Genomic DNA, 12,951 nt, shown 5'->3' with positions numbered 1-12,951 from the left:
CAAGGAGGAATCTAGTTATTTATTATCCAACATCCCAGAACAAAGATACTCTCCTTAAAGTGCCTTTTTTTTGTTGTTTATTTTTTAATTATTTTTAACGAGCAACTTTGTACCGAAGCTGCTCCCCGTGTCCTCCTCACGCTGGCACTGGCTTTGCTTTGCAGCAGGTCTTGAAAAGGAGAACAAACATTCATTCACACTTGGGAGTGGGGAAAAACATTCCTGGGGATCATCCACGCTAAACTCACTCCAACAATCCCGGCTGCTGCAGGGGGGGCTTCCAGCAGATCTTTTCCCAGCGGGATCTGCAGCAGCTCAGGCTTCTGGGCCACACTCACTGTCTCCCCTCTGCCCTTCCCAGAGGGTTCTTGTAGCATGAAAAGGGAGTTGCTGTCGAGGGAGAGGTGCTGGAGGTGCTGTGAGGGCGCAGCAGGACGTGCTGACGGTTCTTCCTACGGAATTCCAGAGCGGGAGCGGGGTCCGGGGAAGCAGGAGGGGCTGGCTCCGTCGAGGGGCTGTTAGTCCTGCTGGACTCGGAAGGTCTCGTAGTCCTCGGGGATGGTGTCTGGGCAGAGGAAAGCAGGCAGGGATGAGGGGCAGGAAGAGCAGAGGAAAGCAGGAGCAGCTGCTGGGGGATGTCCCAGCCTGGGGGTGGCCCCGGGATGGAGGAATAACCGGAAAGCAAACCAGCCCAAGTGTCCCTGCTCGGGTTTGGGAACCCACCGTTGCAGCGGTAGCGCAGGTTGGACCAGATGATGTTCTCCTGGGAGAAGCAGAAGACCCCGAGGCGTCCCCCTCGCATGGTGGTGTCCAGGACGACTCCGGTGTCTGCCACGACCTCGGGGCCCTCGTAGAAACGAGCCCTGGGGGACAACAGGGCTGTGAACACGAGACCTCCCCGGGCAACGGGGCTGCCCCACCCCTGAGAGCATCCAAAGCCAGGATGGAGCACCCCGGGATAGCAGAAGGTGTCCCTGCCCACATCCCTGGATGAGCTTTAAGGTCCCTTCTGTCCTGGGATTCCACGAGGCTGATTTTCCCTGTGCCATTTGCTCTCAGGAGGACGCTGTCCCTCCCCTCCCCTTTTGTGTCCAACCCCCCCCCCGAGCTGAGCAGGGGGAGTTCTCTGCAGCCCCTCACCTGATGTACCCGACCTGCGGCCGGTGCTGCAGGAACCAGCGATAGGAAGTCTTGTCCTTCCAGCCGGAATTCCGAGGGTCCTTCCAGAGCAGCTTGACCTGGTCAGTGGTGTCTCCCGTGTGCCAGAGGGAATTCCGGAGATACTCACCTGGGCCTGTTTTGGACTTCACTGCCTGGGGTGGGGAAGAGGCTGCTCAGTGTGTGGGTGAAGACGTGGAGCTGCCGCAGCCGCTTCTCCCGAAAAGGGCACAAAAATCCCCCCGGGGAATTTTTTTTTCCTTGGTTTTCTTTACCTTCAGCTGAATTCCAGGTTCTGCCACTGCTCGGAAGGGGTTTGCCTGCCAGTAGGTCTGTTCCATCTGCTTCCACATGACCACGTAGAAGCTGGAGCTGTCCTGGTACCCAAATATGAACCCGGCGTAGTCGTCGTCCGTGGCCGTGTTGACGTGGAACGTGCCCTCAAAGTCCACCCCGTTGAATGCCGTGTAACCTGGTGGGAAAACAACCCCTCTGTATGCCAAGGCTGATCCATTTTTTTTTTTTAATGGATTCAGGACAGGGGATGGATTTTGCCCCGTGAAATCTGAGGATTTCTTTACTACACAAAGCATTTTGTAGGAGGTGGAGGGAGTCGTTAAGTCGCGGCTGAAATACTCGTCAGGGCTGCACTGAGGGGTGATTTTCCAGCAGGACGAAGGGAATTCCTCACCTACAGCCAGGCCAGGATCGCTGTTCATGGTCTGGACAATCTCCATGCCCTGAGGAAGAGGAAGGTTGACTCATTAGTGCTGTTCCAAACCTACCAACCTCCCTCTTGCTCAGTGACCAGCACTCCAGGATCCGGCAACCGTCGAACGGCACCATGAAACCTGCAGAGCCTTCCAAGGAAAACTGCATCCCACCCGTGCTGGGACACTCTCCTACCTGGTTGAGGACGATCCAGTTGGGGTCAATCTGTGCATCCCCCTCGGGGTCCAACACCACGGTCTGGAAGGCCCTGAAGTCCGTCAGGGTCACCTCGGCGTTCTCGGGGCACACGTCGATCCTGTCGATCACCATGTCCCTGTCGAAGTCGTCCTCGCACACGTTCCCCACGCCGTCCCCTGCGGGCAGAGAGGAGGAGCCACGAGCTCTCCACGGGTTCTCCTGCCCCTCACACCCGGGTTTGCTCCGTTTGGAGTTCCAGGTGCTGCGGGGGCAGGTTTGGAGCACTGGGACGCTCCGAGGCAGCTGCAGAGAAACCAGGAGGCTTCTCCTCCCCTCAACCCACAGACACTGCTGGAGGAGAACCTTTCCCAGGCGTGACCCTGATGGCAGGGCTGTGGGATCTGAACCTGTCCCAGCTCTGGATCCCTGTGGATCTCCAGGAGAACCCATCCCCTTACCATCCGAGTCCTCCTGGCCGGGGTTGGGGACCAGCCTGCAGTTGTCGGGGCCCGGGGGTTTCACGTCTGGGATCCCGTCGTCGTCATCATCATCGTCACACTCGTCCCCCACCCCGTCACCGTCCGTGTCCACCTGGGAGCTGTTGGGCACTGTGGGGCAGTTATCCCGGGAATCCTGGTGGCCGTCCCCATCGCTGGCAGGGAGACAAGGGCAGGGAAAAAGGTTACCCACTGCCAGGTGCTTTGGAACAAGCAGGGAAAACCTTCCCAGGAGCTGGGACCCTCAGCAGGAGCAGCAGGACTGGGTGGTTTTAGCTTTAAGGAGCCTCGAGGTGTTGGTTACACCCAAAATAGATCGGAAATATTCCTGCTGGGCAACCCAGGGAGGGTCCATCCTTCCTCTGGCCCCTTTTCTGGGGAGTCTGAAGAAAGTTCCACCTTTCTCAACCTCTTAATCTTTTTTACTGGATAAGACCAAGCCAGGCTGTCCCTTTTTCTCCCTTTTCTCCCCCCAGGATTCCACACAGACAGGGGGGATTTTTGCAGCAAGGCCTCACCTGTCCTGGTTGGTGTCACAGACGTCTCCCACCAGGTCGTGGTCGGTGTCTTTCTGCCAAAATAAAGGAAGAACAATTTAAATTTCCCCACAGATCAAGAGGGGGAACAGGCAAGAGAGAGAACAGAGGGAGAGCTGCCCAGAGGGGGAAGGCTTCTGCAGGATTTACAAGCTGCTGTGGCCGAACACGGAGGAACAGGGAAGGAAGGGAGAGCCCAGAGTGCAAAACTTCCTCTCTGAGCTGATGTTTGCTCTCAGGGGAACGTCCTTTTGTGCTGCAGGGTGGCAGCCAAAACGTGCCAGAGGTGCTCTGGGTGAGTCCCCAGGAGGGAACACCCTGGCAGGTGACACAGGCACAGGTTTGAGGGAGGAGAATGAACCTGGAAGGCAAAACCCGGGAAGGTTCCGTACCTGGTCTGGGTTGCTGAGGGTTGGGCAGCTGTCACAGGCATCTCCCACACCATCCCCATCCCCATCCCTTTGGTCAGGGTTAGGAACTCTCCTGCAGTTGTCCACTGTGTTTTTGATCCCTGGGAAACGGGCAAAATGGATCCATCAGAAAATCCAGGACAGGTGAACTCGTGTGATAAAGCAACAAATTCAGGGTTTGTGAGTGTTCTGCTCTAAGGGATGTCCCTCAGGGTCTCCCTTAGGAGATCAGCAGGTCCTAAACCACCCCCAGACTGTCCCACAGTGGAGGTCTGAGCATCACCCCGGGAGAGACGTTTAAACCCTGCGAGGGCTGAACTGGGAGGACACTGGTGTGGCCGAGAGCTGAGCTGGAATCCCAGCAGGAATTAGTTCTGAGGCCTCTGAAGGCCTGGGAGGATCCGTGGGAAGGGCCCAGCAGAGATGCTGTGAACTGAGATGACAACACACAGGTACCCCCGGAATTCCAGGCAGTGGCAGGACTGGAGGAAAATTTATTGCCAAAGGGGAGAACACTGGACTTTAATATCATTAATTTCAAACACTGGGCCTGGGGAAAGCCACCCACCCTGGAGTTCTCAGGGCTTTTCTCATCCCTCTGTGGGGATGATAAAGGACTTATCTGCAGGGACTTCTCCTTCTCTCCTGCCAGGAGGAGAAAACACCCGAAAACCTCTCTGGGAAAAGACGCCTCTTCCAGGTGGGAAAAGTCTCTTCCCAGTCCCTGACAATAAATAAATAAACAAATAAAAACCTCCCAGGAGGGTCTCCTGCCCCTCTCACCGTCCCCGTCCATGTCGTCGTCGCACTCGTCGCCCTTCCCGTCGCCGTCGATGTCCTTCTGGTCGTTGTTCTTCACCTGCCGACAGTTGTCACAGGCGTCCCCGAAGTTGTCCTTGTCGGCGTTGCGCTGGTCCGTGTTCCGGGTGTACACGCAGTTGTCCTGCAGGGGGACGGGGGCTGAGGTTTGGGACCGGCCGTCGCTCCCGGCAGCCGCTCCTGCCGCCCTCAGTCCCGGCCACTGCCTGCGCAGGGAATGCCAGGATGGACTGATGGCAGCGGGAGAATCCCCCCTAATTCCCAGGGGAGCAGGGTTTGGGAAGGCCCTGCAGTGCTCGGGGATGTTCTCTGCTCTCCGCAGGTTTTTGGGGCTTTCAGAAGCACAGAATGGCCTGAGCTGGGAGGGACACACAAGGATCATCCAGTCCGGCTCCTGGCCCTGCCCAGGACACCCCAACAATCCCACCCTGTCCCCCAGAGGATCATCCAAACCCTCCTGGAGCTCTGGCAGCCTTGGGGCCGTGCCCACTGCCCCCCAACCACCCTCTGGGGGAAGAACCTTTCCCTGAGATCCATCCCGACCCTGCCCTGACACAGCTCCAGGCCATTCCCTGGGTCCTGTCCCTGCTCCCTGCGCAGCAGAGAACACCCGAATTTAAAAGCAAAAGGTCACGCCGTGACCCGGGCGTTCCCCAAATTCACAATAAAGGTGCTGCTGCTGCTCTGCAGGACCCCTGGGTGCCTTCAGGTGGGGCAGAGCCTGACACCAGAGCCCCGACCTCGGCGTTTGGAATCCCGTCTCCGTCGGCATCGTCGTCGCAGGCGTCTCCGATCCCGTCCCTGTCCGCGTCCTCCTGCCCGGAGTTGGGGACGGTCACGCAGTTGTCCTGGAAGGGAGAGCACAAAACGCCGGGAATGCCACTCACCCTGACCCCCCAAGGCCTCCCTGGCACTTTTTTCCGGGTGGGAATCGCCCAGAATTCCCGGATTTCCCGAGCGAGCCGGGCGGGGCCGGTCTCACCTTGCGGCATTTCTTGTCGGAGCAGCGCTGCTTCTCGTCGGGGACGCCGTCGATGTCCGTGTCCTTCCCGCACACGTAGCCGTTCCCTGCCCACCCCACGAGGCACTGGAAGGCAGCACAGACACCCCGTGAGGCCCGGGGGGGTCCCCTGATGGCCACGTCCCTCCAAAATCGAGGGGGTTTTCCGCGAGAACCCGCACCGAGCACCGCAAATCCGGGCGCGAAACGCCCCGCGGGGAAAACCCCGCCTGGGAGGGGCGTTTCTGGTGCAAAGAGCCTTTCCAACAGCTCAGGTCCAAGCCCTCTGCTTGTTCCCGAGGCTGTGAAGGCAGAGGCAGCAGCAGGACTCGGCTCCGAGGTTGCCGAGCGGGGCTTGTCCCCGCTCAGCTCTGTGGGATGTTCCCCGACATTCCCCAGATTTGTGGGGCTTCAGGAAAGCCAAAGCCCCGAAGGAGCAGGGCTGGATCTGGAGGTGCCAGGAGCTCCCCAGGGAGCGCTGGGAGAGCCGTGGCTGTGGCTCAGGTGCCAGGGAAGGGCCGGGGGGTTTTGGGGAGGAGGGTTCTCCAGGAGAGGGCGGTGGCAGACCCCGGAGAGCGAGGGGAGGGAAAGCGGAGGGGGCAGACCCCGATGGCAGGGAGGGTTGGGAACAAACCCCAGCCTCGGGGAGGTTGGGATCAGATCTCAGGCACGGGGGAGGTTGGGACCAGACCCCAACTGGAGGGAGTGTGAGCAGACCCCAACCACGGGAGGTTGGGACCAGACCCCCGTTACAGGAGGGTTGGACCTGACTCCAACCTCAGGAGGGTGGGACCAGACCCCCATTGCTGGAAGATGGGATGAGATCCCAGTCGTGAGGGCGTCGGACCAGACCCCAACCTCGGGGAGAGATGGACCTGCCCCCAAATTCAGGAGGGCCAGACCAGACCCCAGTTGGGACCAGACTCCAACCTCAGGAAGGCCAGACCAGACCCCAATCCCAGGGGAGTTGGGACCAGACCCCAACCTCAGGAAGGCCAGACCAGACCCCAGTCCCAGGGGAGTTGGGACCAGACCCCAATCCCAGGGGAATTGGGACCAGACCCCAGTCTCAGGAAGGGATGAACCAGACCACAATTACAGTGGGGTTGGGCCAGACCCCAATCATGGCAGGGTTGGGCCTGACCCCAAACTCGGGGAGGGTTGGACCAGAGCCTGGCCTTTGGGAAGGTTGGTGTCAGATCCCATCCCTGAGGAGTCAGACAGATCCCAAACTTGGGGGGTCAGACAGATCCCAAACTTGGGGGGTCAGACAGACCCCAAACTTGGGGGGTCACACAGATCCCAAACTTGGGGGTCAGACAGCCCCCAAACTCTCGAGGTCAGCCCTCACCTGGCAGGACAGGGAGCCGTCCCTCTCCACGATGCACTCGGCCTTCTCGTGGCAGGGGCTGATCTCCCCGTTGGGGCAGCGCCGTCCTGTCTGGCTCTGGCTGCGGCAGCCGCTCACCTGATCCCCCACAAAGCCCGGCTTGCAGGCCCCACACTTGTAGGATCCCTGTGGGAAGAGCAAACCAGGAATTGACTCCCACAGCCCTCCCTCGGCCTGGGCACTGTCCCAGGGAAATGAGGCCCCAAGGCCTGGGAAGGGAGATCCACGAGGGAGACCCGGTGATGTCATGGAATTGTGGAATCCCGGACTGGTTTGGGTGGGAAGGGACCTTTAAGGCTCATCTCCCACTAGCCCAGGGTGCTCCAGCCTGGCCTTGGGCACTCCCAGGGATGGGGCAGCCACAGCTTCTCTAGGAATTCCATCCCAGCCCCTCCCCACCCTCACAGGGGGGAATTCCTTCCCAATATCCCATCTATCCCTGCCTTCTGGCAGTGGGAAGCCATTCCCTGTGTCCTGTCCCTCCATCCCTTGTCCCAAGTCCCTCTCCAGCTCTCCTGGAGCCCCTTTGGGCCCTGGAAGGGGCTCTCAGGTTCTCCCTGGAGCCTTCCTTTCCCCAGACTGGAGGATCCCAGCTCTCCCAGCCTGGCTCTGGAGCAGAGGGGCTCCAGCCCCGGGAGCAGCTCCGTGTCCCCGAGCACTCACCCGGGTGTTGATGCAGATGGAATTTGGGACACAGTTGGTGGCAGCCCCGGTCTCACACTCGTTGATGTCGGTGCAAACCTGCCCAGGAAGAACCAAACACCCCTTAAATTCCCTCCTGAGCAGCCCCCACGGCACATCCCAGGATTTGGGCACCACCAGGAGCAGAAGCAAAGCCCCGGTACACCTTGCTAGCCCAGGGCTAGCAAGTTTTCCTCCTGACCAGCTCGAGGTAGATCCCAGCAGTGCTCCTGACCCCGGGCAAGCTCCTTCCCCCCTCTCCAGAGGGGGAAAAATCACTTTGCTGCCAGAATATCCTCCCTGTGGAGGGACAGCAGGGGATCCACGGAGCAGGAATGGCTCCCAACCCACGAGCACCCCCGAGGGGGACAATGTGCCCCTGTGCTCCACCCCAAGCCCAGGCTGCCGGGTTTTTGACCCTGATCCATCAGGAGCTGTCAGGGAAGCTGGGAGGGGGGGGGTGGCAGCAGCTGCATGAGCTCTTCTGTGTCCCAGCAGGAAGGGACACACGAGGAAAGCCTGGCTGTCACAGCCACAGAATGTTCTGTCCAGCCTCAGGGAAGGCCTTGGAGGGCAGGTGGCTTTGGGGCTGAGGTGTCAGGACATCCTGGGCACGTCTCTCCTCTCCCTGCATCCGTCTTCCCACCAACGTGTGGGATCCCGGAATCACGCACCGGGTTGGGCCGGAAGGCACCTTAAAGCCCTTAAAGACCCATTGCCCTAGCCCAGGCTGCTCAGAGCTCCATCCAACCTGGCCTTGGACGCTTCCAGGGATGGGGCAGCCACAGCTCCTCCAGGAAATCCACCCCAGGCCCCCTCCCCACCCTCCCGGGGACGAATCCGTTCTCACGGAGCATCATCCTGCATTCCCCTCCCGTTCCTCACGGATGGCAGCGCCAGAGGGGAGAGAGTGCCCGACTTCCCGGGGGCACAGGAGGGTTCCTGGGCCTTACCTGTTTGTTGGCCCTGGCATAGGCCAGTCCCACCCCCTGGAGCAGCTGCCCGGTGAAGCCGGGCGGGCAGGGGTCGCAGCGGAAGCCGGGGTTGGTGTTAATGCACTGGACTTTCGGGAAGCAGGGGTTTGCGTTGCACTGAAACAAGAGAGAGGGTGGGCAGGGCTGGGAGGGGGCTCCAAAAGCTGGGGCAGGTCCAGCTCCTGGGGGTTTGTTTAGCTCTGAAGAGCGAGGCGGGAACGCGCGGGAGCTCCGCTGGAGAACGGCGGCTTTTCCCCACCTCGGTCGTTCCCCCCCAAAAAAATTCGTGCAGGCAAAGTCAGACAAAGCAACTGTGGGGACTGATCCTCCTCAGGTGGCATCAGTCACCCAGGCAGGGGCTGTCCTGGCTTCACACTTCCCTTCCTGGAATCCTCTGAGCCCAGAGAACTGGACAGTTCCTTACGCTGTGGAATTCCAGCCCCCGGAGGAACCTCAAGACTTTTCCTCATAAACCACGAGACAAACCTGTAACACTCCAAGGCAGTTGTTCATTTACCACTCTGGGAAGGAACTGTCTTTCCAAAATTACTGTGAATGCTTCATTTTTCTCCCACACTTCATTGTTTTCCCTGAATTCTTCCTCTCTGCACTGGCAGATGGGTCCCATGAATACAGCGGTTCCCATGTTTTTTACTACCAGATTATCATCAATCCCAGAAACCTCTCATCGGCCCTTCAGCGGGTTTTTAAATGGCAATGCAACAGAGATGAGATGGCTCTGCCTGGTGGAATAATCAAGGAGCTTAGGAATATGGTTTGGGAACCACGGGAGTCCTACAGACACATGGAATTAATGAGCAGAGCTTCGCCTACACACAGAGCCTAAACTTGATGGAATGCCACAATTCCTAAAAAAAAACCCAAACCCATAGAGTATCTGCCCAGCAAGGTTTGATTTAAGGGCAGAAATAAAGCAGTCCAAGCAGTGTGGTGAGATTTGCTGTTTCCAGGACTGCTTGGGAAGGATTTGATTCCATTCCACACATAATAAATCTTATCTCCAACAACTCATCAGCTCGGAGGCCTGTGAGGCCGGAGGAGGCTGCTCTGGCCTTCCCAAACTCACCTTCCTGTGTGGCACAAACCAAAGGATTTATCTTGGTGGAGAAAGAAATCCCAAGCTGGCCACGGACAGAGCTCGGGGAGGGGGAGACCCAGAGCCCTGAATTTCCGCTGGAATTCCAGCTCCGGGAGGAGCTGAGAGGCTTCTCCTTCAAACCACGAGGCAAACCTGTGACACCCCGAGGAAAACCGAGGCAGTTCTGTGGCCCCCAGCCCGTTTTTTACCTCGTTGATGTCGGTGCAGTGGGTCCCGTTCCCGGAATACCCGGGGGGACAGGGCCCGCAGCGGAAGCCGGAGCCGGTCTCGGTGCAGGGCACTCCCGGGAAACAGGGATTTGGGAGGCACCTGTTGAACTGTGTGACGGTGATGACGGGGCCTGTCACCTCCGGGCGCATCCCTGGGGGACGAGAAGGATGTTAAGGACGGAGCCAGAGGCCTCAGGAGTGTCCCAGAGGCCTCAGGAGTGTCCCAGAACTCCACACACACGGAATATCCCTGCCCGCCCTTCCCAAGGGATGAGCAGCTGCAGCTCCTGCTCTGGGAATGGATAAAAATCACGGAATCCTGGCTTAGGTTGGAAGGGACCTTAAAGATTTCTGGCTCAGGGCAGCCAAAAAGCAAATAAGAAGACACAGGAGTCGCAGAATCACGGAATGGGTTGGGTTGGAAGGACAGCAAAGCTCATCCCATCCCATCCCATCCCATCCCATCCCATCCCATCCCATCCCATCCCATCCCGCTCCCTGCTGTGGGCAGGGACACCTTCCAGGTTGCTTCCACCTAGACCAGGTTGCTCCAAGTCCCTTCCAGCCTGGCCTTGGACACTTCCAAAGCCTGAGTTCCCAGCCCAGAGCCGAGGCCACGGGGCCAAGGACACTTTTTTGCTCCTCTTTTCTCCGGCTTGAAAGCTCAACATAAAAAAAAAAACCCCACCCCTGAAATAAAACAACAAACAACACTCTGCCAGCAGCAAAACCTCCACTAAAAAATAGAAAAGATCTCCCCTGCTCGTGCTTGTCTTCGTGAGAAATAAGAGAGAAGCCCCCAAGTGATGCTGTTCAGGGCTCAAACCCTGCAGGAGGGAGCACAGGAGGACACCCAGAAAGCAGAACAGCAAGCGAGGGAGGCAGAAATCGAGTAACAGAGAGAAAGTTCAGGACAGTTTTATGAGCAAATTATTAAAGCAATTGCAGGGGATGAATGTGTTTCTGTCCTGCGGGTCCCAGAAGCTTTGGTTAATCTCTTTTCCAGCAGAAGCACAATCCCTCCAAGTGCAGGAAAGGCTCTTGCTCCACCCTCTGAGCGTGCTGGCAAATAACAGAGCAGCTCTAGGAGGTTCCTGCGAGCCAGAGACATCGGGGTGAGCTCCAGCCCAGGGAAAACACGGTTACTGGGGAGCAGAGGGCACGATTTATAGGGGGAAATTTATGATCCTGTTTCCCGAATTCCCTGTAAACCACCTCCCTGCCTGGATGGTGGCAGCACTGGGACGGGAGGAATGGCAGGGCAGGGCCTCTTGGGGGGGATGTTCTCTTCCACTTGGAGCTCAGGATCCATCCCAGGGGATGCCCAGGGCATTCCCAGGAGCACAAACCCACCCCCAGAGCTCGTGGCAGGGGCGAAGAGGGAAAGGCTGGAGGGGGTTTGAAGCTTTTTGAAGCTTCTCCTGCAAAGGGGTCCCGGGAAGTGCAGGGAGCAGCAGTCCCTGCCTGCAGGGAATGCCAAAAGCATCCCAAATATCGAGCTCTCCCCGTGACACCTCGGGATAACTGTGACTCTGGGAGCTGGGAGGTGGTCCCAGCTGGCATTTTGCTGCCTGTTTGGACACAAAGGGCACGGAGGGTTTGGAGGAGCACAGGGCTCAGCCCGGGAACTCACCGCAGGCGTCGCACTCCATGACCGTGTTCTTCAGGAATGTTATCTCCTTGATCTAGGAGGGAACAAGAGCCACCACTCAGCCAAAGGTGCCAGGCACACCAAGAGCCCCCAGTGCCAGCAAATAGGGGGGTCTGAGCCTGCCCAGGAGTCCCCAAGGCAGTAACTCCCACCCCAAAGGCTGCTGGGCTGGGCTGTGGCCCCGTTAAATCCCTCCCTGAGCAGTGTTTCCACCCTGGATAACAAAACTGTCCTGCCACAGGGGCAGGAGACACTTGGCTGGAGCAAACAGGGACAAGTGTCTTGGAGAAAGGGAAATAAATCCGTGTTTTCTGCTCTGGAGGATGCTGAGCCAGCAATTCCAGAGGGTGAAGGCAGGAGGAGGTTCCGTGAGTGACCCCTGGCACTGCCTGGGCCGTTCTTTGGCCCTCGTGCCATGAGGATGTTTGGAATCTCCTCCTGGAATTCCCTCCAGATCTCCTCTGGGCTCCTGTTGAACATGTGGAGTTGTGCCAGGGGGTTTGGGATGGAACTCAGGGAAAGGTTCTTCCTCCCCAGAGGGTGGGTGGGCACTGCCCAGGCTCCCCAGGGTTTGGTCACAGCCCCAAGGCTGCCAGAGCTCCAGGAGGGTTTGGATGATCCTCTGAGGGATTGTTGGGGTGTCCTGCTGATCCCTGGGGGTCCCTTCCCGCTCAGGATATTCCAGGATTCTACAGAAATCCTGCTGCATTGTTGCTGTGGATGTTTCTGTGTTCTCAGGGGACAAATTAAGCCCCAAGTCCTTAAACAAAGAGGGGCAGGGGGTGGAGAAGAACGAAGGAAAACCCTGGAGAACATGTCCAGAACTCTGGGACATGCTCTGAGGGCCAGGGGGGGATTGTTGGGGTGTCTGTGCAGGGCCAGGAGTTGGACTGATGATCCTTGGGGGTCCCTCCCAGCTCAGGATATTCCAGGATTCCATGATCCTGCAGCACAGGGACAGGCTCAGTCAGACCCCAGCTGACATTCCAGCACCTCAGACAGCAATCCCAGCAGGATCCTTCCCAGAAAAACCCTTCCTGCCTGCCCACAGCTGGTGCCCAGGACACCTCCTCACCCCTGGGAACGGGGTGGTGTCACAAAACCTTCTCTCTGCAGCTCCCAGGTTTGGGAGGAGTTTTCATTTCCAGCCTCCCAGCGTGTCCTGAGGTGATGGGATAAAGGATGCAGGGATGGATCCCCCCCAGCTCTCCCTTGGAGCAGGGAATTCAGGGCACTGCTGATGGATACCAGGGGTTCCTCTGGGCCAGGGATCCTCCAGCATTTGGCTCAGAGGATTTTAGGATCTAATCCTGAGATTCCCTCCAGACTCCCTCTGATCCAGAGGAATCAATTTGATCCTGGAGAACCAACCTGACCTTTCATCCCACGCTGCTGGACCAAGGAAAAGCAAAGTTTTAGCAAATCTTTGCCCAGATTAAGGAATTCTGACCCGCCACCTTGGTTTTTTTCCAGCTGGAAATGCGAGTTTGCCTCCTGAGGGTGAGCTTTGTGAGGGTGTTGTTGAGAGAAAGGCCATGAATTAAAATAAAATAAAATAAAATAAAAGTAAGATAAATTAAAATCAGACAAAGTAAAA

The 12,951-nt window shown here is 58.0% G+C and overlaps 1 protein-coding gene across 1 annotated transcript in view; it reads right to left on the bottom strand.

Moving 5' to 3' along the window:
* The window catches only part of COMP (cartilage oligomeric matrix protein), a 14,934-nt gene continuing 1,983 nt past the window's right edge, over window positions 1-12,951 (bottom strand). Inside the window, exons 3-19 of the mRNA XM_029963928.1 lie at window positions 11,337-11,388; window positions 9,683-9,855; window positions 8,354-8,491; window positions 7,383-7,460; window positions 6,681-6,845; window positions 5,312-5,416; window positions 5,070-5,177; window positions 4,294-4,453; window positions 3,493-3,611; window positions 3,083-3,135; window positions 2,526-2,719; window positions 2,065-2,243; window positions 1,850-1,898; window positions 1,434-1,630; window positions 1,141-1,313; window positions 724-863; window positions 1-565 (exon numbers count right to left, since the gene is read on the bottom strand). Coding sequence (XP_029819788.1) covers window positions 519-565; window positions 724-863; window positions 1,141-1,313; window positions 1,434-1,630; window positions 1,850-1,898; window positions 2,065-2,243; window positions 2,526-2,719; window positions 3,083-3,135; window positions 3,493-3,611; window positions 4,294-4,453; window positions 5,070-5,177; window positions 5,312-5,416; window positions 6,681-6,845; window positions 7,383-7,460; window positions 8,354-8,491; window positions 9,683-9,855; window positions 11,337-11,388 — 2,130 coding nt within the window. The 3' untranslated portion in view covers window positions 1-518. The remainder of the gene's footprint in view (window positions 566-723; window positions 864-1,140; window positions 1,314-1,433; window positions 1,631-1,849; window positions 1,899-2,064; window positions 2,244-2,525; window positions 2,720-3,082; window positions 3,136-3,492; window positions 3,612-4,293; window positions 4,454-5,069; window positions 5,178-5,311; window positions 5,417-6,680; window positions 6,846-7,382; window positions 7,461-8,353; window positions 8,492-9,682; window positions 9,856-11,336; window positions 11,389-12,951) is intronic.

Source organism: Manacus vitellinus, unplaced genomic scaffold (genome assembly GCF_001715985.3).
Source record: "Manacus vitellinus isolate BGI_N305 unplaced genomic scaffold, ASM171598v3 scaffold_64_pilon, whole genome shotgun sequence".
Taxonomy (NCBI): domain Eukaryota; kingdom Metazoa; phylum Chordata; class Aves; order Passeriformes; family Pipridae; genus Manacus; species Manacus vitellinus.
This window is presented reverse-complemented; position numbering and strand designations above follow the sequence as displayed.